The sequence below is a fragment of the Malaclemys terrapin genome, chromosome 3 (genome assembly GCF_027887155.1).
Source record: "Malaclemys terrapin pileata isolate rMalTer1 chromosome 3, rMalTer1.hap1, whole genome shotgun sequence".
In the NCBI taxonomy this organism is placed as follows: Eukaryota; Metazoa; Chordata; order Testudines; family Emydidae; genus Malaclemys; species Malaclemys terrapin.
The window spans coordinates 187,836,890-187,856,663 of NC_071507.1; the positions used below are offsets into that span (position 1 = coordinate 187,836,890).

A 19,774-nucleotide genomic window follows, 5' to 3' on the forward strand; every position below is an offset into this window, starting at 1 on the left:
TGGTTGTTTCTGCCACCTAGTGGCTGCTACTCAGTTATCAGCACCACACAGTTGTTGCTGTGGATTAGATTAGGCTCTTTCAAAGAAAGAGTGAGAAAAAGTACACTAGCCCATAGGTGCTGGAGCTAGGGATGCAGGGGATGCTGCAATCACCCCCTGGCTTGAAGTGATTTCCATTATATACAGCATTTACAGTTTGATTCAATTGCTCTCAGCACCCCCACTATACAAATTGTTCCAGCACCTCTGCTGTAGCCTCAATTTTGGTGTAGTTGTTTTGTACTTTTTTCTCTTCCAAATCTCTGCCTATATAAAGATAGCAGAACTTCTACCAGATGTATGATATATGAAATCCTCTTGTGTAAAGGTCTGGCTGTAGTGCACAGCTGCACTAGAAAAGAAAATAGTCTCTTCACCCAACAGTTAGCTCCATATCTGGAGCTATGGTTAAATGGATTTTTTTCCCTTCAAGGTTCTTGAGTAAGAGATTATTTTTATTTCTCTCATTTCTTATACGCACCAGCATTTGTTCTCTTATCTATGGAAGATTATTATAAAGAATAACAAATCTGAGTCATTCAAAATGGGCTAGATTCACAAAGAAACTTATGTGGGGTGATGCTGAATATTGCCACGCTAAATTTTTAGGCACTCAGAAAAACATGGGATTCACAAAGCCTGAGTTCAGTGCCTAGGCTCCCTATACAATGAATGGAAAGAGCTAAGTGCCTCAGAATGGGGTTCACAAAAGTCAGCACTCTAGGCAGCTCCTCACCTAAGCCAGGCAGTGGGAGATGCCAAGCCGCAGGGTGTGTGTGCTAAACCCCATCCCTTTTTAGACATAGGTGACTAAGTCAGGGTGCAAGGAGGCAGTTCCCTCTGAAAACCCTGTCTTGGCGTTAAGTGCTTATGCTGTTTTAGCAGGAAGCCAGGAGAAGAGGCCTTCCCGTATAACTCTTAATCCAGTGGTTAGTGTAGGGTACTCAGCTGGGATGTGGAAGACCCCCAGTTGAAATATGCCCTTCATGTGGGGAAATGTGACTTGAATAGGGATCCGCTTCTGCTCAGGTGCAGGCCCTAACCACTGCCCTACGGCATATTATGATGTGAGACTCCCTCAGTCTCACCTGTTGAAGCTGTTCTACTGTGGTTAAATAATGATAGATCATTAGGCCAGAGAGGGAGAGAGAGAGAACCCCACGTGAGAATGGCTCTGTAGGTTGGTGGTGAGAACATTCACTTACCGGGGGGGTAGTGGTAGAAGACTCAGTATCCAGTCCCCTGGTCCATCTGCTTTCAAATAAACAAAAAAACCCAAACCAAACAAACAAAAAGATCTACAGTGGAACATATTCAACAGGAGAGACTGAGGAAGCATTAGCATATGATATGACCCTGTGGTTAGGACACTAATCTGAGAAATGACAGAGCCAGTTAAAATCCCTTTTCTCCCTCAGGTGGAAAAGGGATTTGAACTGGGGTCTTCCACTCCCAGGTGAGTACCCTAACCACTGGACTAAAACGCTATGAGAGAGGACACCACCCCCAGTTGTTTTGGGTAAGCTCACATATAGGGGACCAATCCAGTAGACAAGGTCTGAACACACTTACTTGCTAGGGGCCCACGGGTCAGTTAGGTGGAGGGATGCTTATTTTTTCCCAGTGCATGAATCACTCTGAGGCTTAGGCATCCGGTCACCTGGTGTGTGGTTGAAATACACTTGCACAAGGAATTTTATTGCAAAAATGTAGGCAATGAGTTTGGGTGCCTGCTGGGTTAGGTGGCAGCTGAGCTGAATGTGTGTGTGTGGGCAGAGGTTGTGAATCTCAGAAGGGACTGATTCTGGATTTAGGCACCTAAAGTGGCAGTTAGGTGCCTAAGTCCTTTTTGTGAATCTAGCCCAGATGTTTTAGTTTTATTTGGAAATGCTATTATTCATTTGCATCAGACCTTGGTACATATTTTACAGCTTCTATTGCCATTCACTCATACAGACATTTAAAAATACTTCAGCCCTTTTAAGTTGCTTAAAAAAGCAACCACAGACCCCATCAGGGATGCTGCTGCAGTAGCTTCTTGGAAAGTGGCATGACTTCACACACCTAAATAATTGACATCTCCATGGCAATCCAAAGGCATAGACCTATTTCCAGGTTGGTACAACACTTAGAAGTAAATGAGGGCTAGAATTTGGTGTCCAGCCAAGAGTTAGTGAGCTTCTCTATCCTGAAAGATTAAATGTAAACATCTCCTTCCTGGACATTAATGCACCATGTACTACTAACAAGGCTGCATAGGAGACATGTTCAAAGTGTTCAGATATGATGGATTGTCTTTTCTGCAAAAACAGGAAAAATATAGAAAGGGAGCAAGTTTATTAATGGTCATATAATGAGGCAAATTTAATAACTGTGAAGTAATGCCAGAAACATACATTTCCATCCTTTTAGGCAGCTCAATGATAGGCATTTAGAAATATCTATTTTAAGAAACGAAACTATTGCTACAAAATATTTGAACTTTGTTATCATGGATGTTTTAACTACGATAACCTAAAGGCCAGGAGTTTTAAAGAGAACTAACTCCAGGTTGGCATGATCTTTCTTCTGATTTGTACAAAACGTATAGTATCGAGACCAAATAGTCCCATCTCTCTCCTAAGCTTGTATTTGTAAAACTTTCCAAATAGGAATATTTCCATGTATTGCACCGAAAGCTTTAATTTCTCCCAAGCTTGCCAGGGCTAGCTCTTATTATCCACGGTCCACCAAGATCCCTGATTAACAGAGACAGACAAAACTCTGGCAAAGGTGAGGGCCACATGCTTGGAGACTATGACCCGATTAATTCATCCCAACCACCATTCTTAGCATCCAACAGCATTTCAAGGACTTTGTGGGCTAACTTGCTATTCCCCTGGTGTGGCCACTTCTTTAGATGCTGAGAGTGCTTATGTTTTGCATCCACTTGGAGTTTGCTCATTACTGGGAGGAGGAAGAGGCTGCTGATGTGAACCCAAGGGGGCAGCGGGTGGGTGCAGTGGCCCACACCCAGGATGGGCTTGTAGAAGCAGAGAGGAACGTTTTACAGGTGGGTTTTCAGAGGTGCTGGATATTGGCCTGACCCCACTCTGGAGAAGGGCCTGGTGAAGCAAGCATGGGGCTCTGGGGAAGCCCCGCCAGCCAGTCAGGCCCAGCCCCATGCTGAGGACCACTGTGGGTGAATAGGGTGGGGGGCACAGGGAGTCCATAGCCCGCCCCTACCGCAGCTAGAGGAACCTTCAACCGCCCCCTCCCGCCTCACACCCAGCTCCGCTTCAGCCTCCCAACGCGGCCCACGGCGCATGCGCCCGTCGCAGCGGCGTTCGGCACGGGCAGTTGCGCCGCCATTTTGCCTGCTCTGGGCGGCGTCCGCAGGCCGATCTCTCCCTACGGCCCCGGCGCCTCAAGCAGGTGTCAGTGCCCGTCCGACCCCGGGTAAGGGAGCAGCCGCCCGGGTACCCTTCGCGCGGCCAGCGCGGCCCCCTCCCCGTGCGGAACCTCGTGGCCCGTAAGCGCCAGCCCCGTCCCCGCGGCGAACCCCGGGGCTAGCGCACGGCTCGGCGGGCGGAACCGCTGTGGCGCCTCGCGCTGCCGCGTCCCGTCAAAGCCCCGTTAACGGTCCGGCGCGCGAGCTGCCTGTTCCCGCCCTCAGTGCAGCGTCGGCTGGTCCGGTCCGGTCCGCAAATAGCGGCGGCGAGGAAATTGACAGACACGAGCCTTGAAGGGAGAGTTTTCTCCGACCGCCTCAAACGGCAGATTGGAGTTTGTACGCCTGGCTTGGAACCGGGGCCGGGGGCTGTTTAGTGCACGGGTCGGCCACTGGGTCTCTGGCTGAGCGTCTAGTGGCCGTGGATGGTGCTGTCATTACAACCCACGCACGGGAAGCTAGGCCTTGGAGACGGTTAAAAACAAGCTCCTCCCCGCCCCCCACAGCCTTTTCTTCGTTGGGGGGGGGGGGGGGGGTTAATAACGAGGCGCTGTTTGATGCCTCTAACTGAAGTCCCGTTTGTTCCTGTCATCAGTTTAGAGTTGTTTCTAGAGCAAGAAAAAAGAACAGGAGGACTTGTGGCACCTTAGAGACTAACACATTTCTTAGAACATAAGCTTTCGTGGACTACAGCCCACTTCTTCGGATGCATAAAGCTTATGCTCTAATAAATTTGTTAGTCTCTAAGGTGCCACAAGTACTCCTGTTCTTTTTGCGGATACAGACTAACAGGGCTGCTACTCTGAAACCTGTCATAGAGGAAGAAAGTCTTCTTTAGGCAAATCTTCCGTTTTTCAAGTTTCTTTCACTTAGTCACACAATGTTGCCAGTGATCTTGAATCAGGCCAAACGCTAAACAAGAACGCTTTAAATGTGATGAGTAGTTTTTCTTTTCAGTAAAGGTATAAATTCCCCCCCGGTAATAATTTAAGTAACCAAAAGAAAGGGCTGTAAGGAAGAGAGAGAATTGCTGATATCTAGGGTCCTACCAATTTCACAGTCCATTTTGGTCAATTTCATGGGCATAGGATTTAAAAAATCATAAATTTCATGATTTCAGATATTTAAATCTGAAATTTCACAGTGTTGTAACTGTAGGGATCCTACCCCAAAAGGAGTGTGTGTATTTTTTTTTTTGCAAGGTTATTGTAGGGGAGTTGCAGTACTGCTACCCTTACTTCTGTGCTGCCTTCAGAGCTGGGTGGTTGGAGAGCAGCAGCTGCTGCCCGTGAGCCCAGGTCTGAAGGCAGAGTTGCCACCAGCAACAGCGCAGGTGAAAGGATGGAATAGTATGGTATTGGTATGGCCCACTCTTACTTCTGTGCTGCTGCCTTTAGAGCTGGGTCCTTGGTCAGCAGCTGCCACTCTCCAGCCAACGACCTCTGAATGCAGCAGCGCAGAAGTAAGGGTCGCATGGTATGGTATTGCCACCCTTACTTCTGTGCTGCTGCTGGCGGGGCGTTGCCCTCAGAAGTGGGCGCCCGGCCAACAGCCGCCACTCTCCGGCCACCCAGCTCTAAAGGCAGTGCAGAAGTAAGAGTGGCAAAACCGTGACCCCCTTTTGGGTCAGGACTCCCAGTTTGAGGAGCATTGGTCTCTCCCATGAAATCTGTATAGGATAGAGTAAAAGCACACAAAAGATGAGATTTCACTGGGGGAGACCAGATTTCACAGTCTATAACACATTTTTCTTGGCTGTGAATTTGGTAGGGCCCTACCGATATTACATTGTTCATTTTGCTAGTATGGTTTGTCCTTTGTCTGGCTTGTGATTTAGACTGTAAGTGTCTTTCTGTAGGGAATGTGTCTGGCTCTGTATACAATGGGGCCCTGTTTCTGGTTGACTGTTTGCACCACTGTAATAAACATGATAATCCATTTATCATAGGCCCATAGAAATTGTTAGAGGATGCTCCCTTTACCCTCTCCCCTGCTTCTTGTCATGCAGACAGAAAGCAGAAGACCAGAAGTCCAGGCAATGCAATATTTATTGGGGTTAGTTTACAGCAAGCATATCCATAACTTTACATGCCGGCAGAGTCTGGTTTCTAGTGTTCTGTTCCCAGCTTTGACGCCGCAGAACGTTTACCTCATGTCCCCCTTCCAGCTCTGACTGAGCGGAGTCTTGCCTGTGTCCCCATTTCCATCTCCTCTTTCTTAGAGGAGGCCCAAATATACCTGCAATGCACACCCACAGTCCCACCCCTTACAAGTTATGGTCGTGTTCTGTTTTGGGGGGAAGTGGGTCTGTGGTCTTCATCCCACCTTTTTTATATCCCATGGGGAGGGGTAAGGAGTGAGGTTGTGCTTTGGCTAAGGCCAGGTTTTTATTTGGCTTTTAGTGTTTCTTATGTCCCCCCCCCCCCCCTGCTCCCCAGCCCACTTTACCCCTCCTCACTGGTTGCTTGACCTTCGGCTTGAGGAAAGAGCCAGGCAGCCTTCCATTGTATCCTCATACAGGGTATGGTGGGAGTGTACTATAACTGCTTGCGGGCAGATGTAACACACAGTATCTTTATCAGAACAGGAGTACTTGTGGCACCTTAGAGACTAACAAATTTATTAGAGCATAAGCTTTCGTGGACTACAGCCCACTTCTTCGGCTGTTACTCTGAAAAGTATCTTTATCCTTTGTTTACACATTTTACTATAAGATATAAGAGTATCCAAAAGTCAAATCCAAAATTCTATCTCAGGCTGACAAACAAACCTATATACTAACAGAAATAAAGACATTGATCTCTCTTAACATAGTAGATACTAGGGATGTAAAGGTTGTTTAAAAAGTTAACCTGTTAAACAATTAAAATTATATTGTTTAACTGATGAAAGGGAGAGGGGCTGGGGCTGGGGTTGCTCCGGCCTGCGGGCGTGGGGCTGGGGCTGCTGCTGAGGTCGGCCGGGATCGGCTGGCGGGGCTGGGGCTGCTCCTGCTGGCTCGGGGCTGGGATTGGGGCTGCTCCAGCCAGCCGGAGGCTGGGGGTTAATGGTTAAGCTGGGTTAACCAGTAAGACTAATGCTTACCGGCTTACCGTTTACTATTTTACATCCCTAGTATATATTTGATTATGAAGGCATCACTAAATTGGTTAGGCTTTCTTTGTGTATTGATCATGCTAAAAAAACTGAAATACAGTTAGTATAGACAGCAAAGAGTCCTGTGGCACCTTATAGACTAACAGACGTATAGGAGCATGAGCTTTCGTGGGTGAATACCCACTTCTTTGGTTGCATCCGAAGAAGTGGGTATTCACCCACAAAAGCTCATGCTCCTATACGTCTGTTAGTCTATAAGGTGCCACAGGACTCTTTGCTGCTTTTACAGATCCAGACTAACACGGCTACCCCTTTGATAGTTAGTATAGAGTTAATCATATCCTCTGCAGGTTTTTTATCTCTGCAGAAAATAGATTCTGCCAGGTGCTGTAATTACACCTTTTTCCCACCAGGCACCACAACAGAGGGTAGCCTGCTTACTGGACGGAGTAACCAGCCGCGGATAGGGAAGAGGAGAGGCTGTGTTCCTCACAGTGCCCTGCCTGAGGGGCTAGGTGAGGCAAGCCGGGATACAGGGGGTTGGGCGGGAGAGAATACGGGCAGAGCGGGGCACATGAGGCTGCTGGGCGGTCACATAGACTCGAGTTCAGAAGGGCTAGTGGGGGGACAGACTTGGGTGAGGGCACAGGAGCTAATGGAGTGACAGCATTGAGCCATGGGCTGAATGGGAGTGGAGGTGCAGGGCCACATGGGGATGGAGGGAGGAAGGTTGGCTGAGTGGGGCTGCAGGGATTTTTGGAGATGGGGGAGAAGGGGTGGCTGAATGGGGAGTGCAGGGACACATGGAGACAGGGGCAAATGTGCCTGGCTGAATGGGAGAGAACATAACTATAACATTAAGTGAGGAGTTACTGTATGTCATTTCGACAAATAAAATACGCAGAATTTTGCAGAATTTTAAAATATTGTGCAGAGATCTGGTATAAAGTTGTCATTGTTGTAGCAGAAGGGACTGGAAAATGGCATAATGGTTTTCATTCTGTCCCTGGATTTCAGTTGCTCCTTAAGTATCAGGGGATAGCCGTGTTAGTCTGTATCTACAAAAACAACAAGGAGTCTGGTGGCACCTTAAAGACTAACAGATTTATTTGGGCATAAGCTTTCGTGAGTTAAAACCTCACTTCTTCGGATGCAACTAAGTTGCTCCTTAGTTTTCTGCAACTTTCACCCTAACCCTTGTCTCATCCCCTGCAGACAGCTGTGTAGTAGCTGAAGTGCATAGGAGAGGGGCTTCTCATGTGCATTTTGGGTGATCTATTAATGTATACCAGAGTGCATGTACTGGTGAGTTAGGAGTACACAAAATTACTGTTTTTTTTTTTTTATAAGGAGTGAAAGGGCTTTTGTTTTATCAGTCTATTTTTAGTTTTGCCAGCATTGGAGGTAACAGCATGGCAACACCTCTTCAACCTTATGATGGCTATGCATGACTTCTAGAGCATTGGTTTTCAAACTGTGGGGTGTTCCTACTGTGACATGGTGAGGTAATCAGAGAGAGGAATAAGAATTCTCTCTCATTAGCTGAGTCTCCCGCTCCAGTTGTCAGGCTGGAAGAACAAGGAGGAGGGAGAAGGTGTGGCCTCTTCCTTTGCAGGAGGTGGAGGAAGAGGCATTCCAGCTTGCTTGCATCTCCAGAGGCTAATATCCATGCACCCCTGTAGGAGGTAGTTCCTTTCTGCCCATTCAGGCTCTTTCACCTGCATGCTGTGGATCACGCCAAGGCTGGAGGAGCCTGTGAGTGATGCGGTGGGAGGTCCCAGAATCAGGGATATGAGGAGAGAGGCGCAGCCGAGCTGTTGTGTTCTGCTGGGGTCACCTGCCCGGAAGATATCAGAGGCAGGGGATGTTCACAGGCTGGGGTGCAGTGAGGCATCCTATCTGGGATGCACTCTTGGACACCAGGCTTCTGTGGAAATATTATTTCTCAGAGACGGGTGCACAGCAAAAAAAAAAACCCCAACATTCGGAACCTCTGCTCTAGAGCCCATACATTCTGATATTTCAGTTGGCAAGAAAGGGTTGTCACACAAAAATACTTTGCTTCCTCCCTCTGGGGACTGAGTGCATTGCCTCCATACTCGCCAACCCTGCTGCCCTGAGGGACTGAGTTCTGTCTAGTATTCTTTACACCAGGGGTTCTCAAACTGGGGGCTGGGACCCCTCAGGGGATCATGAGGTTATTACATGGGGGGTTGCGAGTTGTCAGCCTCCATCTCAAACCCTGCTTTGCCTCCAGCATTTATAATGGTGTTAAATATATGAAAAAGTGTTTTTTAATTTATAAGGGGGGGTCGCACTCAGAGGCTTGCTATGTGAAAGGGGTCACCAGTACATAAATTTGAGACTCACTGCTTTACGCTGTTTCTACAGCCAACTCAATCTTTTGTTAAGTCTTCTGCTCTGTTTGTTTTGTCCCTGCATCTTTCTCATCTGTCTTCTTTTTTCCCCTCTCTCTCACTGAACCCTTCTGTCGCTTATTTCTCATACTTCCTACCTTGTTCCTGAATATTTCTATTCCTTGCAGCAGTCAACTCTCACAATGTAAATAAGGACAATAACCTGTATAGGTAGTAGTATAGGTTGTCATCCTTTATAAAATTCTTCTGCAGAGGTAATTTGATAGCGCAAAAGGGAATGTGAGAATGGACTTCATTCCCAAAAAGGAGTGAGGGGGAGAAGGGAGAATAAGAAGCCACATCTACATCTAAGCTCTTCTCTATTTTCCCCCAGCTTGTTCTGTAACTCTTTCAGCTGTTGATGTCAGTGAAAGATGAGATCATACAGAACTTTGCAGAATTGGGTCCTTTATTAATATTTCAATAAATTGGAAAAGTGACTAACTGGATAACTAGCCAATTAATGTCCCATTAAGTTGAATAAAAGCATGGCCAGATCTTTGTGATGTAGGCTGTCTGCTGATTGAGGAAGACACAGCTGCAGTAGTTGACATTCACAAGGTTATTCAGGAAGGAATGCAGAGATGAGATCTAGACACCATTAATGACTGCTTCTGAGAGCAGCTAACCCACAAATGGAGAGGCAGTTCTTCATTTAGTTCTAAGAGGAGCACAGGATCTGGTCCAAGAGGTGAATGTAGCTGAACTGCTCAGTAATAGTAACTATAATGTAGTTCTATTTAACATACTTGCAGGGAGAAAAATAACAAATGCATTTAACTTCAAAAGGGGGAACAACACACAATTGAAGAAGCTAGTTAAATGAAAATTAAAAGGAACACAATCAGAATGAAATGCAAGTGGCATGGAAACTTTAAAAAAAACACCATAGTAGAGACTCAAACCAATTATATACCCCAAATAATAATAATAAATAAATTAATAATAAAAAACACAGTAAGAGGACCAAAATAATGTCACCATATCTAAAAAGCAGAGTAAAAGAGCCATTTAGAGACAAAAAGATATTTAAAAATTGGAAGTCAAATCCTACTGAGGAAAATAGAAAAGAGCATAAACTTTGGCAAGTCAAGTGTAAAAATGTAATTAGGCAGGCCAAAAGGCGCACAAACTAACAGCCAAATTTTTTAAAGTACTTTGGAAGCAGGAAGCCTGCCAAACAATCAATAGGGCCACTGGACAATCAAGGTTCTAAAGTAGCACTCAAGGAAGACAAGGCCATTGCACAGAAGCTAAATGAATTCTTTGTATTAGTCTTCACTGTAGAGGATGTGAGGGAGATTCCCACACCAGAGCCATTCTTTTTAGGTGATAAATCTGAGGAACTGTCCCATATTGAGGTGTTGAATAGAGATTTTGGAACAAATAGATAAATTAAACAGTAATAAGTCACCCGGACCAGATGGTATTATCCCAAGAGGTCTGAAGTAACTCAGATGTGAAATTGCAGAGCTACTAACTGAAATGTAACCTATCACTTAAATCAGTCTTTCTACTAGATGGCTGGAAAATAGCTAATGTAATGTTGATTTTTTTTAAATAAGAGACTCCACAGGTGATCCTGTTAATTACAGGCCAATAAGCCTAAATTTAGTATCAGACAAATTAGCTGAAACTACAGTAAATAATAGAATTATCAGACATATAGATGAACATGATATGTTGAGAGAGAGTCAATATAGTTTTTGTAAAAGGAACTCATGCTTCACCAATCTTGAATTTTTTTGAGCGGGTCAGCAAGTATGTGGACAAGGATGATCCAGTGGACATAGTGTGCTTGGACTTTTAGAAAGCCTTTAACAAGATCCTTCACCAAAGGCTCATAAGCAAAGTAAGCAGGCATGGGATGAGAGGGAAGGGCCTCTTGTGGATCAGTAAGGCTGGGTTAAAGGGTAGGAAACAAAAGATAGGAAATAAATAGTCAGTTTTCACAGTGGAGAGAGGTAAATAAGGCCACCCCCCAAGAATCTGTACTGGGACCAGTGCTGTTCAACATACTCATAAATGAACTGGAAAAAGGGGTCAATAGTGAGGTGGTAAAGTTCACAAATGATACAAAATTACTCAAGATAGTTAAGATAAAAGCTTACTGTGAAGGGATCTTACAAAACTGGGTGAGTGGGCAACAAAATGGCAGATGAAGTTTGGTGTTGTTAAATTCAAAGTAATGTACATTGGAAAGCATAATCCCAAGTATACATACAAAATGACATGCTCTAAATTAGCTGTTACAGTACCACTCAAGAAAGAGATCTTGGAGTCATTGTGGATAGTTCTCTGAAAACATCTTCTCCAAGTCAAGCAGCAGTCAGTAAAGCTAGCAGAATGTTAGGAACTATTAGAAAAGGGATAGCTAAGATGAAAAAAAAATCATAATGCCATTATAAAAATCTATGGTGTACACAACTCACAGTCAAACCGTGGAACTCGTTGCTGTGAAAGCCAAAAAAGTATAACTGGGTTCAAAAAAGAAATAAGTTCATGGAAGATAAGTCCATTAATGGCTTTAGTCAGGATGGTCTGGGTGCAACCCCATGCTTGGGAGTCCCTAAACCTCAAAAGCTGGGACTGGATGAGAGGATTGATCACTCAATAATTGCCCTGTTCCGTTCATGCCTTCTCAAGTATCTGGCCCTGGCCACTGTTAGCAGACAGGATACTGGGCCAGATGAATCACTGATATTGGGCATTCTTGTGTTCTTATGTTACCTTCCTCCATAAGAACTAGAAATACATATTTTTAAAAAATTTAAAGCTTAGTTTCTGAGAAACTAAAGCCTCTGCTTGACAGGGATTGATTCCTACCAGCTTGCTCTTGCACAATGGGCAAATGTGTTTGACAAACTGACTATCGTTAATTATTAACAGGAATATCATATTTAGGCATGTGATGGTGGTGGTGTGAAACTGTAGGGGCATGATATTGATTCAAAGAATGTGAAGTCAGACCAGTTGCATTACATTTGAATAAAGCTCTAGACATGCTGAACCTTGGAGACTTGGTTAAATGTAGGTCAGGGCATTTTGTTTAAAAGTGATGTGAAAATATATTTTTTTTTTTATAAAATCCACTGTTATGTTATGGAGTACTACAAGTAAGTACAGTAAAAGAGGCATTCAACATATAATTAACATAAAACCATTTTTTTCTTTGGTAGAACTGTGACTTCCAATTATTTCTCCAAAAAGACATGGGAAGTACATTATAAAGAATAACACATCTGCAGCTATACTAAAAGTTGTAATTCCATCAAAAGAGGTAAGCCCTACGGCACAGGACCACAGATTTCTCCTCCTGAAGGAGAAGGAGGAAAGGGGTGGGGAGAGAGAGAGAGATGTGTGTCTTGGGGAAATAAAAACCCCTCAAATAAAACTAATAGCAAGAAGTGGAAGGGGGGGCATACTTCAGTGTAAATAACAAAAAAGTTGTTCAAACAGAGCACTGAATCTTTGTGATTTGTCTTCTCGATAGAGTCAAACCTTCAGATAAGCTGTCAGGTGTGTGGGGTTCAGCTCCTGAGTACCACTGTTAAAGCTCTGGAATGTCTCCAGACTACCTGCAGAGTGAAAGGCAGTCCAGTTGTAGAATTGGCAGAGATAACACAAATGACAGAGAAATGTCACTTCCACTTCTTGTTTTGTGCAGAAATACTGAGCCTCCTGTGTTCTTGTTTTGCAAATGTGTCTGTTATAAAATGAATAGAGATGAGGAATTTTTGTCTCGTTGAGGACCCCTCGGGATTGCTCCATGTAAGGTGATGAAGCAAGTCAGAAAGCACAATAGTAAGTCCAGGACGCACTGTTTGTCTGTGAGGAACACATGCAGACAACATCCGAGGGAGAATTGTGCCAAATGTACCTAAAGAAGTGGAAAAATTAGAATTAAAATCAGTAAACGTTTATTGTATTTATTTTGTGCAAAATGCACTGTTAAAGATATACTGAATACAAATTGCTTTAAGAAATTATATACGGTTAATGTAAAAAGAGTGAATTGAAAACTGGCTGATTATCAAAACTGATCTTTTTATTTTGTAGACAATGGATTCTTTGTCTCCATCATCAAAATTTTTAGACCTGGATCTGAAAGTAACTCACGTAGAGTGCCATCCAAAGGAAGTGCTCGTGACATTTCAGGGGAAATATAATACAGAATATGACTTTGATTACCACATATTGCAAAAGGAAATACAGCATGTATCCAAAGTAAAGGACGGTATTGGCATTGGCGAGTTTTGTTTGGTGGAGGACATAAATGGAGAATGGCATAGAGGAAGAGTGCTGGAAAAGAGAGAGGAAATCTATGATGTGTTTCTCATAGACATTGGGAAAGTACTAATAGTTAATGAAATAAATGTTTCTTCTGCATGTGGTGAATGGTTCCAGCTGCCTCCAAAGGTGGTGTGTGGTGTTTTTTCAAACATACTTCCAGTTGGGGAAAAATGGGGTCCAAAAGCTCTAAATTATTTTTCTTCTCTAATAGGAATACAGATTAAAGGTCACGTGCAAGCCATTTTACCATACCAATTGTTTCTCCTGGAAGTACCGAAAGTCACTAGTGATGTTCTTGAACTGCAATTAGGAAAACTTGTTGATGGAGATTCGTTTCGTCTTATTGTAGAAATGTTAAAGGAATTACCCCAAGAGCTCCTTCGCAAACAAATGCCAGAATTGCTGCAACAGAAATACACAAGGCCAGAGTCATCCTCTTTCAGCAATGCTGAAAATCTACCAGCGTTTCAGCCAATTCTGGATAGATTCCTGCCTTCTTTATCTGTCGGCAGTATAGAGAAGGTAAAAATAAATGTTGCAATCAGTCCAAGCAAATTTTATTGTCAGATGCTAAAATGGCAGAAAGGGCTAGAAGACTTGACCACAACAATGACTTTGCATTATGAAGCTGTCAATAGGGAAAATATTCCATCTTGTGATAGTTTTGGAACTCTCTGTGCTGCAAAAAGACAAAAAGGACAGTGGCACCGGGGAGTGATACAGCAGCTCCTCTCTGATGACCAAATAAAGGTCTGGTTCATGGATTTTGGCAACAGTGAAGCTGTGCCTTCCAGTCATGTTCTGAAACTTCAACCAGAATTCACTTCCTTACCAATGATTTCATTTCAGTGTGCATTGTCATGTTTCAGTGATCAGAGTGAAGCTGTAAAAAGAAATTCTCAACTAAAAGAATTTAAACAGGCATTGTTAGGACAGACTGCTGTGTATGCCAGCATTGATTTGTTCAATGCCAATGAATGTTTGTATTATGTTACATTACATAGTCAAGAATCTGAAGTTAATGCTGAATATCCACAACAGGTGAATGAAGTAGTTCAAGCATGTTCCCTAGTTTCTAGTACAAATGTCACTAATATACTTGGAGACATCAAAGCTTATGAAGAGATCTGTGTTTCAGTTGAGAGTTTGATTGGAAACACAGAACAAATGGGAATCTGCTTAATTGAAAAAGACCCTTCTTTATCAATCTATTGCAAAACAGTAGAAATGAAAATAGATGCCGTTCATGTTGCTTTTGTCGAATATGTGTTGAATCCATCAAACTTCTGGATTCAAACTAATGACTATAACAACGAGTTTCAAACCTTGATGAAAAATATTGCAGATGTGTATAATAGATATGGAGTTTATGATAAGATTGTTGAAAACCCAAAACCTGGGTTACTCTGCTGTGCCCGGTATAGCAAAGACATGGAGTACTATCGAGGACTTATCACTGAAGTGGAAGGTGTAAACATTAACGTTTATTTTTTGGATTTTGGAAATACAGATACCGTACCCGTTCATGATGTGAAAACTTTGCTTCCAGAGTTTTGTAAATTACCAGCACTTGCCATGCATTGTGCACTTGCTCATGCATTTCCCATTGAGGATGTATGGGTTAAAAAAGAAACAGATTTCTTTAAAAAGGTTGTATTTGACAAACAGCTCTTGCTTTATGTCATTGCAAAGCAAAATGACAAGTACATTGTTAATGCACAATTTATGGATGGCTTGGAACAAATGGATGTTGTCACGCTTATGGTTCAGGCTGGATATGCTGAGTACTGGGAAGTGCAACCGGATTCTCTTTTGAACTTTATGAAAAATTCTAAAGGCCTAAATTCAAAAAACAAAAACAAAAAATATATAAATACACAAGGCACATATGTTATGCCTAAAAGTAAAGTACCAGCAACTAGAAATATCTGTCAAAACAAACAGTTATTAAACACTTTTTCTGTGGCAAGAAAATCTCTCGAATCTTCTCCAAATTGGGAAAGTACTCTTTCTAGAAAGCATTATATAATATCTGGGAGAAGTGACCATATGAGCTCTTATAAAGAGTTAATGTTTAAACCAGGAGCAGTTCTTGATGTCAGATGTTCTCATATTATTTCTCCATCCCATTTTTTTTGTCAGTTGCAAAGCAAATTATCAGAACTAATGAATTTAATGGAGCAAATTCAGAGTTATTATGAAATGCATAGCAATCCCTATAAAACTGGCCAGATTCCCTGTGTTGCAAAACACTCCAAGGATGGAAAGTGGTACAGAGCAGCTTTTCTGAAACAAGTATCCAGAAATGAAGTTGATGTGATATTTGTAGACTATGGTAATCAGGAAAGAGTTTTACTTAAAGATCTCCAAGCTATTCTTCCAGATTTTTTAACTTTGGAAAGTCAAGCTTTTACATGTAGTCTTAAGAATGTAAATGAACCCTCACAATTTTACCGATTCATTTGGACTAAAGAGGCATGTAAGGATTTTGGAGACTTAATTTCTGCTTCCAGTGGGCTATTGACTTGCGTCATTTGTGCTCTAATTCTCATAAGGCCTAACTGCTTGTGTAATTTAGTTGATTTACAGTCTCCATTTATTGGTACGCAGCAGTTTCTCATAGAGCATGGCCATGGCCAATCCCAATTTTTTGGATTCACAAAAGCATTTAAACCATCAGTTTTTCTGTATAGTTTTTGCTATTCATCTTTTAATATAAAAATTGGAAGTGAAGAGGAGGTATATATAACTCATATATACAGCCCTGCAAAATTTTATTGCCAGCTTAATCGTAACACTGAAATTATAGACAAATTGATGAAGAAGATTGCAGAGATTAGTAACCTACCAAACAGTTCAGAATATGACCCGAGCAAAATACGATTATGCATAGCCAAATATTTTGAAGATGGTCTCTTTTACAGAGCTTTGGCATCTTCCACGGGATCATCATCCTGTTTACTAGCCTATTTTGTGGACTTTGGGAATAAACAGCTGGTAGTAAGAGACAAACTGATGCCTATTCCAGATCATGCTACAGATTTACTATTGACGCCCATGCAAGCCATTAAATGTTATCTGTCAGATCTTAGAGAGAGAGAAATTCCAGTAGAAGTCAATAAATGGTTTGAGGAGAATTTCATGGGTAAACCATTGAAGGCAGTAGTAGTATCCAGAGAGTCAGATGGCCAGATTGGTGTGGAGCTGTATGATGGACATATCCAGATAAATCAGAAAATTCTACATTTATTGTCTGAGAATGGGAAAAAATACACAGAGGAATTGGAGCATGTGAAAAGTTGTACAGAGCAGTCTGTTGAAAATAGTAAGGAGGTACACAAAGTAAAACCTGATGAATGTAATAAAACAAAAGATAAAAATATTGAGAGAATTGCCTTGAAAACTGAAATAAAACCTGAAGTACATGATATATCTTTTCAGACTGGTGTTCAAGAGAATTTTGAAGATAAAGAACAAACTGTACTTGTTCCACAAAAATTGTGCAATATGCCCTTTATACTACCAACATTCCATGGCAATAAAGAGCCAGTTTGTAAAAATGTTATGAATATACCTTTGGAACACAGAGAGAAAAATGCAGATGGAATATTTACTCCTGAATCTCTACTTTGCCCTGTTTTCAATTTGCAGGAAATACCTGCAAATATTATGAATGAATCTTGCACCAATAAACTAAATTATACAGGTCAACAAGAAGGTAGGGAAAATAGACCCAAATATATCAGTCTTCCTCCACGTAACATTGAGCTGAATTCTCAGTTAGCAGGTTACATTTCCAATATTAATAGCCCATCTAGTTTCTATATTCAGCTCGCAGAGGATGAAAACATAATCATTCAACTTGCAGAAGAACTAAATGAAGGAAAAATAAATGTAGACCATGAAAATTACCTGAATGAACTTGTGGCAGGGGATCTTGTTTTAGCAGAATATGTAATTGATTGTTTCTTATATAGAGCAGTTATTAAAACAGTTAGATCAGGAAAATCCTATGAGGTAGAATTCATTGACTATGGTAATACAGCAGTTGTGAGTCCATCAAAAATCTACAAAATTCAAGGAAAGTTCTTAACTTTGCCAAGGTTCAGTATCCATTGTTTCCTTAGTAGAGTAAAAAGTACTCATCCTGATGGAAGCTGGAGCAGCAATGTTATGTTCTACTTTTCCAGAAAAGTAAATAATAAACAAATTACTTGTGTATTTTTGCAACAACATGAACAACAGTGGGAGGTAGATATAATTTGTGATGGAAAGTCTGTGGTTAATGAGTTAATGCAGAGACATGACAGCTCAGGATTACAGAACACACAAATGCTAAATATGGAAACTAATACAGAACAAGACATTCCAGTCACAAATGCAGATCCTGAAGATGAGGAACTAAGGAAGAACTCTAGAGGTCATAACAAATATGAGGCTGTTGAGACTAGAAACACCTCTGAAATTCTCTCTAAAATCCCTAACCAAGATCTAAATCCTGGACAACTAGAAATGGCAGAAATAATTCATATTTCAAAATGTGGAAATTTCCACGTAAAATTAATGAGAAATGTGCAAACATTTTTGGATTTAAATGTAATGGTTGCCAAAGAAGCAAAGAGAAACCGTTTGATTGCAGTAGAAAATATTCAAGAAGGATTGGAATGCTTGACAAAATCTAAAAACACCTTGAAGTGGTACCGATCAAAAGTGATGAAGCTTGTTAGTGAGGAGAAAATGTTAGTTTTCTTCATGGATCGTGGTAGATGTGAAATGGTATCCTTGCGTAATACAAAAATGCTCAGTAATGAGATCAAGTGTATTCCTAAACAAGCCATATTATGTAAATGGATTTGGATTCAAAATTCAGGTAAAATTTCACGTGACTATGTGATAAAGAAAATTGCACATCGTGAAATAAAGCTCCTGTTTCTGAGCTACTTGGAATCTTCTTGTCTCTGGGAAGTAGATATCTTAGTAGATGGGATTCTACTTTTGGAATATTTGAATCAGATCTCTGGGCAAGGCAAGATCAACAAACCTAATTGTACAGAAAGTGCAAATAATGTGGCTTCTAAGACATCTGTACTGTCTTTTAGAATAAATTCAGTTACATGGGCGCTACTCCAAAGTGGTAATCAATATCCTGGTTTTGCAACTACAGTTACTGATCCTTCAAACTTCAGTATTCAATTAGAGGACTTATTTGACACTATGAAAACCTTGTTTATGCTACTTTCTGACCTTCCAGGCAATTTGCCAACTTTGCCACAAGACCTTGTGACTCCTGGTGCAAGTTGTTTGATCAAGTTTGGGTTGTACGCGCAGTGGAACAGGGTAGAAGTTTCTGAAATTTCAAATCAGTCTGTTCTTCTTATGTTTATTGATTATGGCTTTCCTGCATATATTCCCTACTCAGATATTGATAAACTGAAAGTTGTTCCAGAAGAACTTCTTTGTTTACCACGATTATCTTACTCCTGCTCCTTATCTGGTGTGATTCCTGCTAAAGGGGAACACTGGAGTGATGAAGCTAAGCTCTTGTTTCAGGAATTTCTAGGTAAACAAGGCCTGATTTTCCAGTTTAAGCAGTATGGTTCTGGAATGAAACTAGAGGTAGATGTTCTGTGTGAGCGGAGTAATGTAGCAGATACCTTGGTTGCAGCTCGTCATGCTATCTATTGTAAAAGTACATGCTGCCTTCTTGGACTTGACAATACAAAACCAATTGAACCATGTTCACAACTTCAAAGTGAAGCACAGCAATCACGTTTTCTGCAAAGTTCTGAACCAAAACATAGCTGTACTGAAAGCAGTTTTTTAACAGGTAAAAAAGAGAATGCACAGCAGCAAACACGAGATCTGCAACATAGAAATGCCCGTGGTATAGTTTCAAGAAGTAATTCTACCACTAAACCACCTTCTAGAAAACGACCCAGGAAGAAACCAAGTTCATATAGTAATGGCAAAAATACTGCAAAAGATGAACTTAAGTGTGACAAAAAATTATTTATGCAATTTTCGGATGATAAGAAATGTAACATCATTTCCACAGAAAGTCTTACTGAAAATCTGCCTCCAGAAGCAATGAATGAGACATGTGACTCTGCTGACATGAACACCAGAATGAGGGAAATGAAGATTAGTAAAGATGTGGCATCATAAGAATATTTGAATAGTAAGTAGGTTTCACTGTTAAAAGTACTTTTTTCAGGACAGTAATACAGATTGAACTTTTACCTCAGCTCTGTAATATATGTTTGCAAGAGTTACGTTTATTTACATAATAGGTTTTACTTCCCTTTGATGCCAATGCAAATTGTGGCCTTTATTTCTGTTTTTATGTACCCAGGAAGGCTTATCACAAAGAGGCACGAAACCAAATTATTTTTGTAATGAAGGAAAGGTACCTAATTTTAGTGCCTAACACTTTCTTATTTCTATAACAAGGATCAGTAAATATGGGCCTAAACCGACATATTAAACTCAATGGAAAGAT

General features: G+C 41.7%; 1 protein-coding gene across 1 annotated transcript; it reads left to right on the forward strand.

Annotated features, from left to right (window-relative positions):
* Positions 1-3,412: 3,412 nt before the first annotated feature.
* TDRD15 (tudor domain containing 15) lies at positions 3,413-19,469 on the forward strand. The gene is made up of 3 exons (XM_054023570.1): positions 3,413-3,477; positions 12,162-12,262; positions 13,042-19,469. Exon 3 carries the CDS (start codon positions 13,045-13,047, stop codon positions 19,438-19,440), a length of 6,396 nt encoding a protein of 2,131 aa, XP_053879545.1. The 5' UTR covers positions 3,413-3,477; positions 12,162-12,262; positions 13,042-13,044; the 3' UTR covers positions 19,441-19,469.
* The last annotated feature ends 305 nt before the right edge of the window (positions 19,470-19,774 follow it).

Excerpts from the sequence above, each read along its gene's own strand:
- TDRD15 (XM_054023570.1), top strand. The coding sequence starts at position 13,045 with ATGGATTCTTTGTCTCCATCATCAAAATTTTTAGACCTGGATCTGAAA.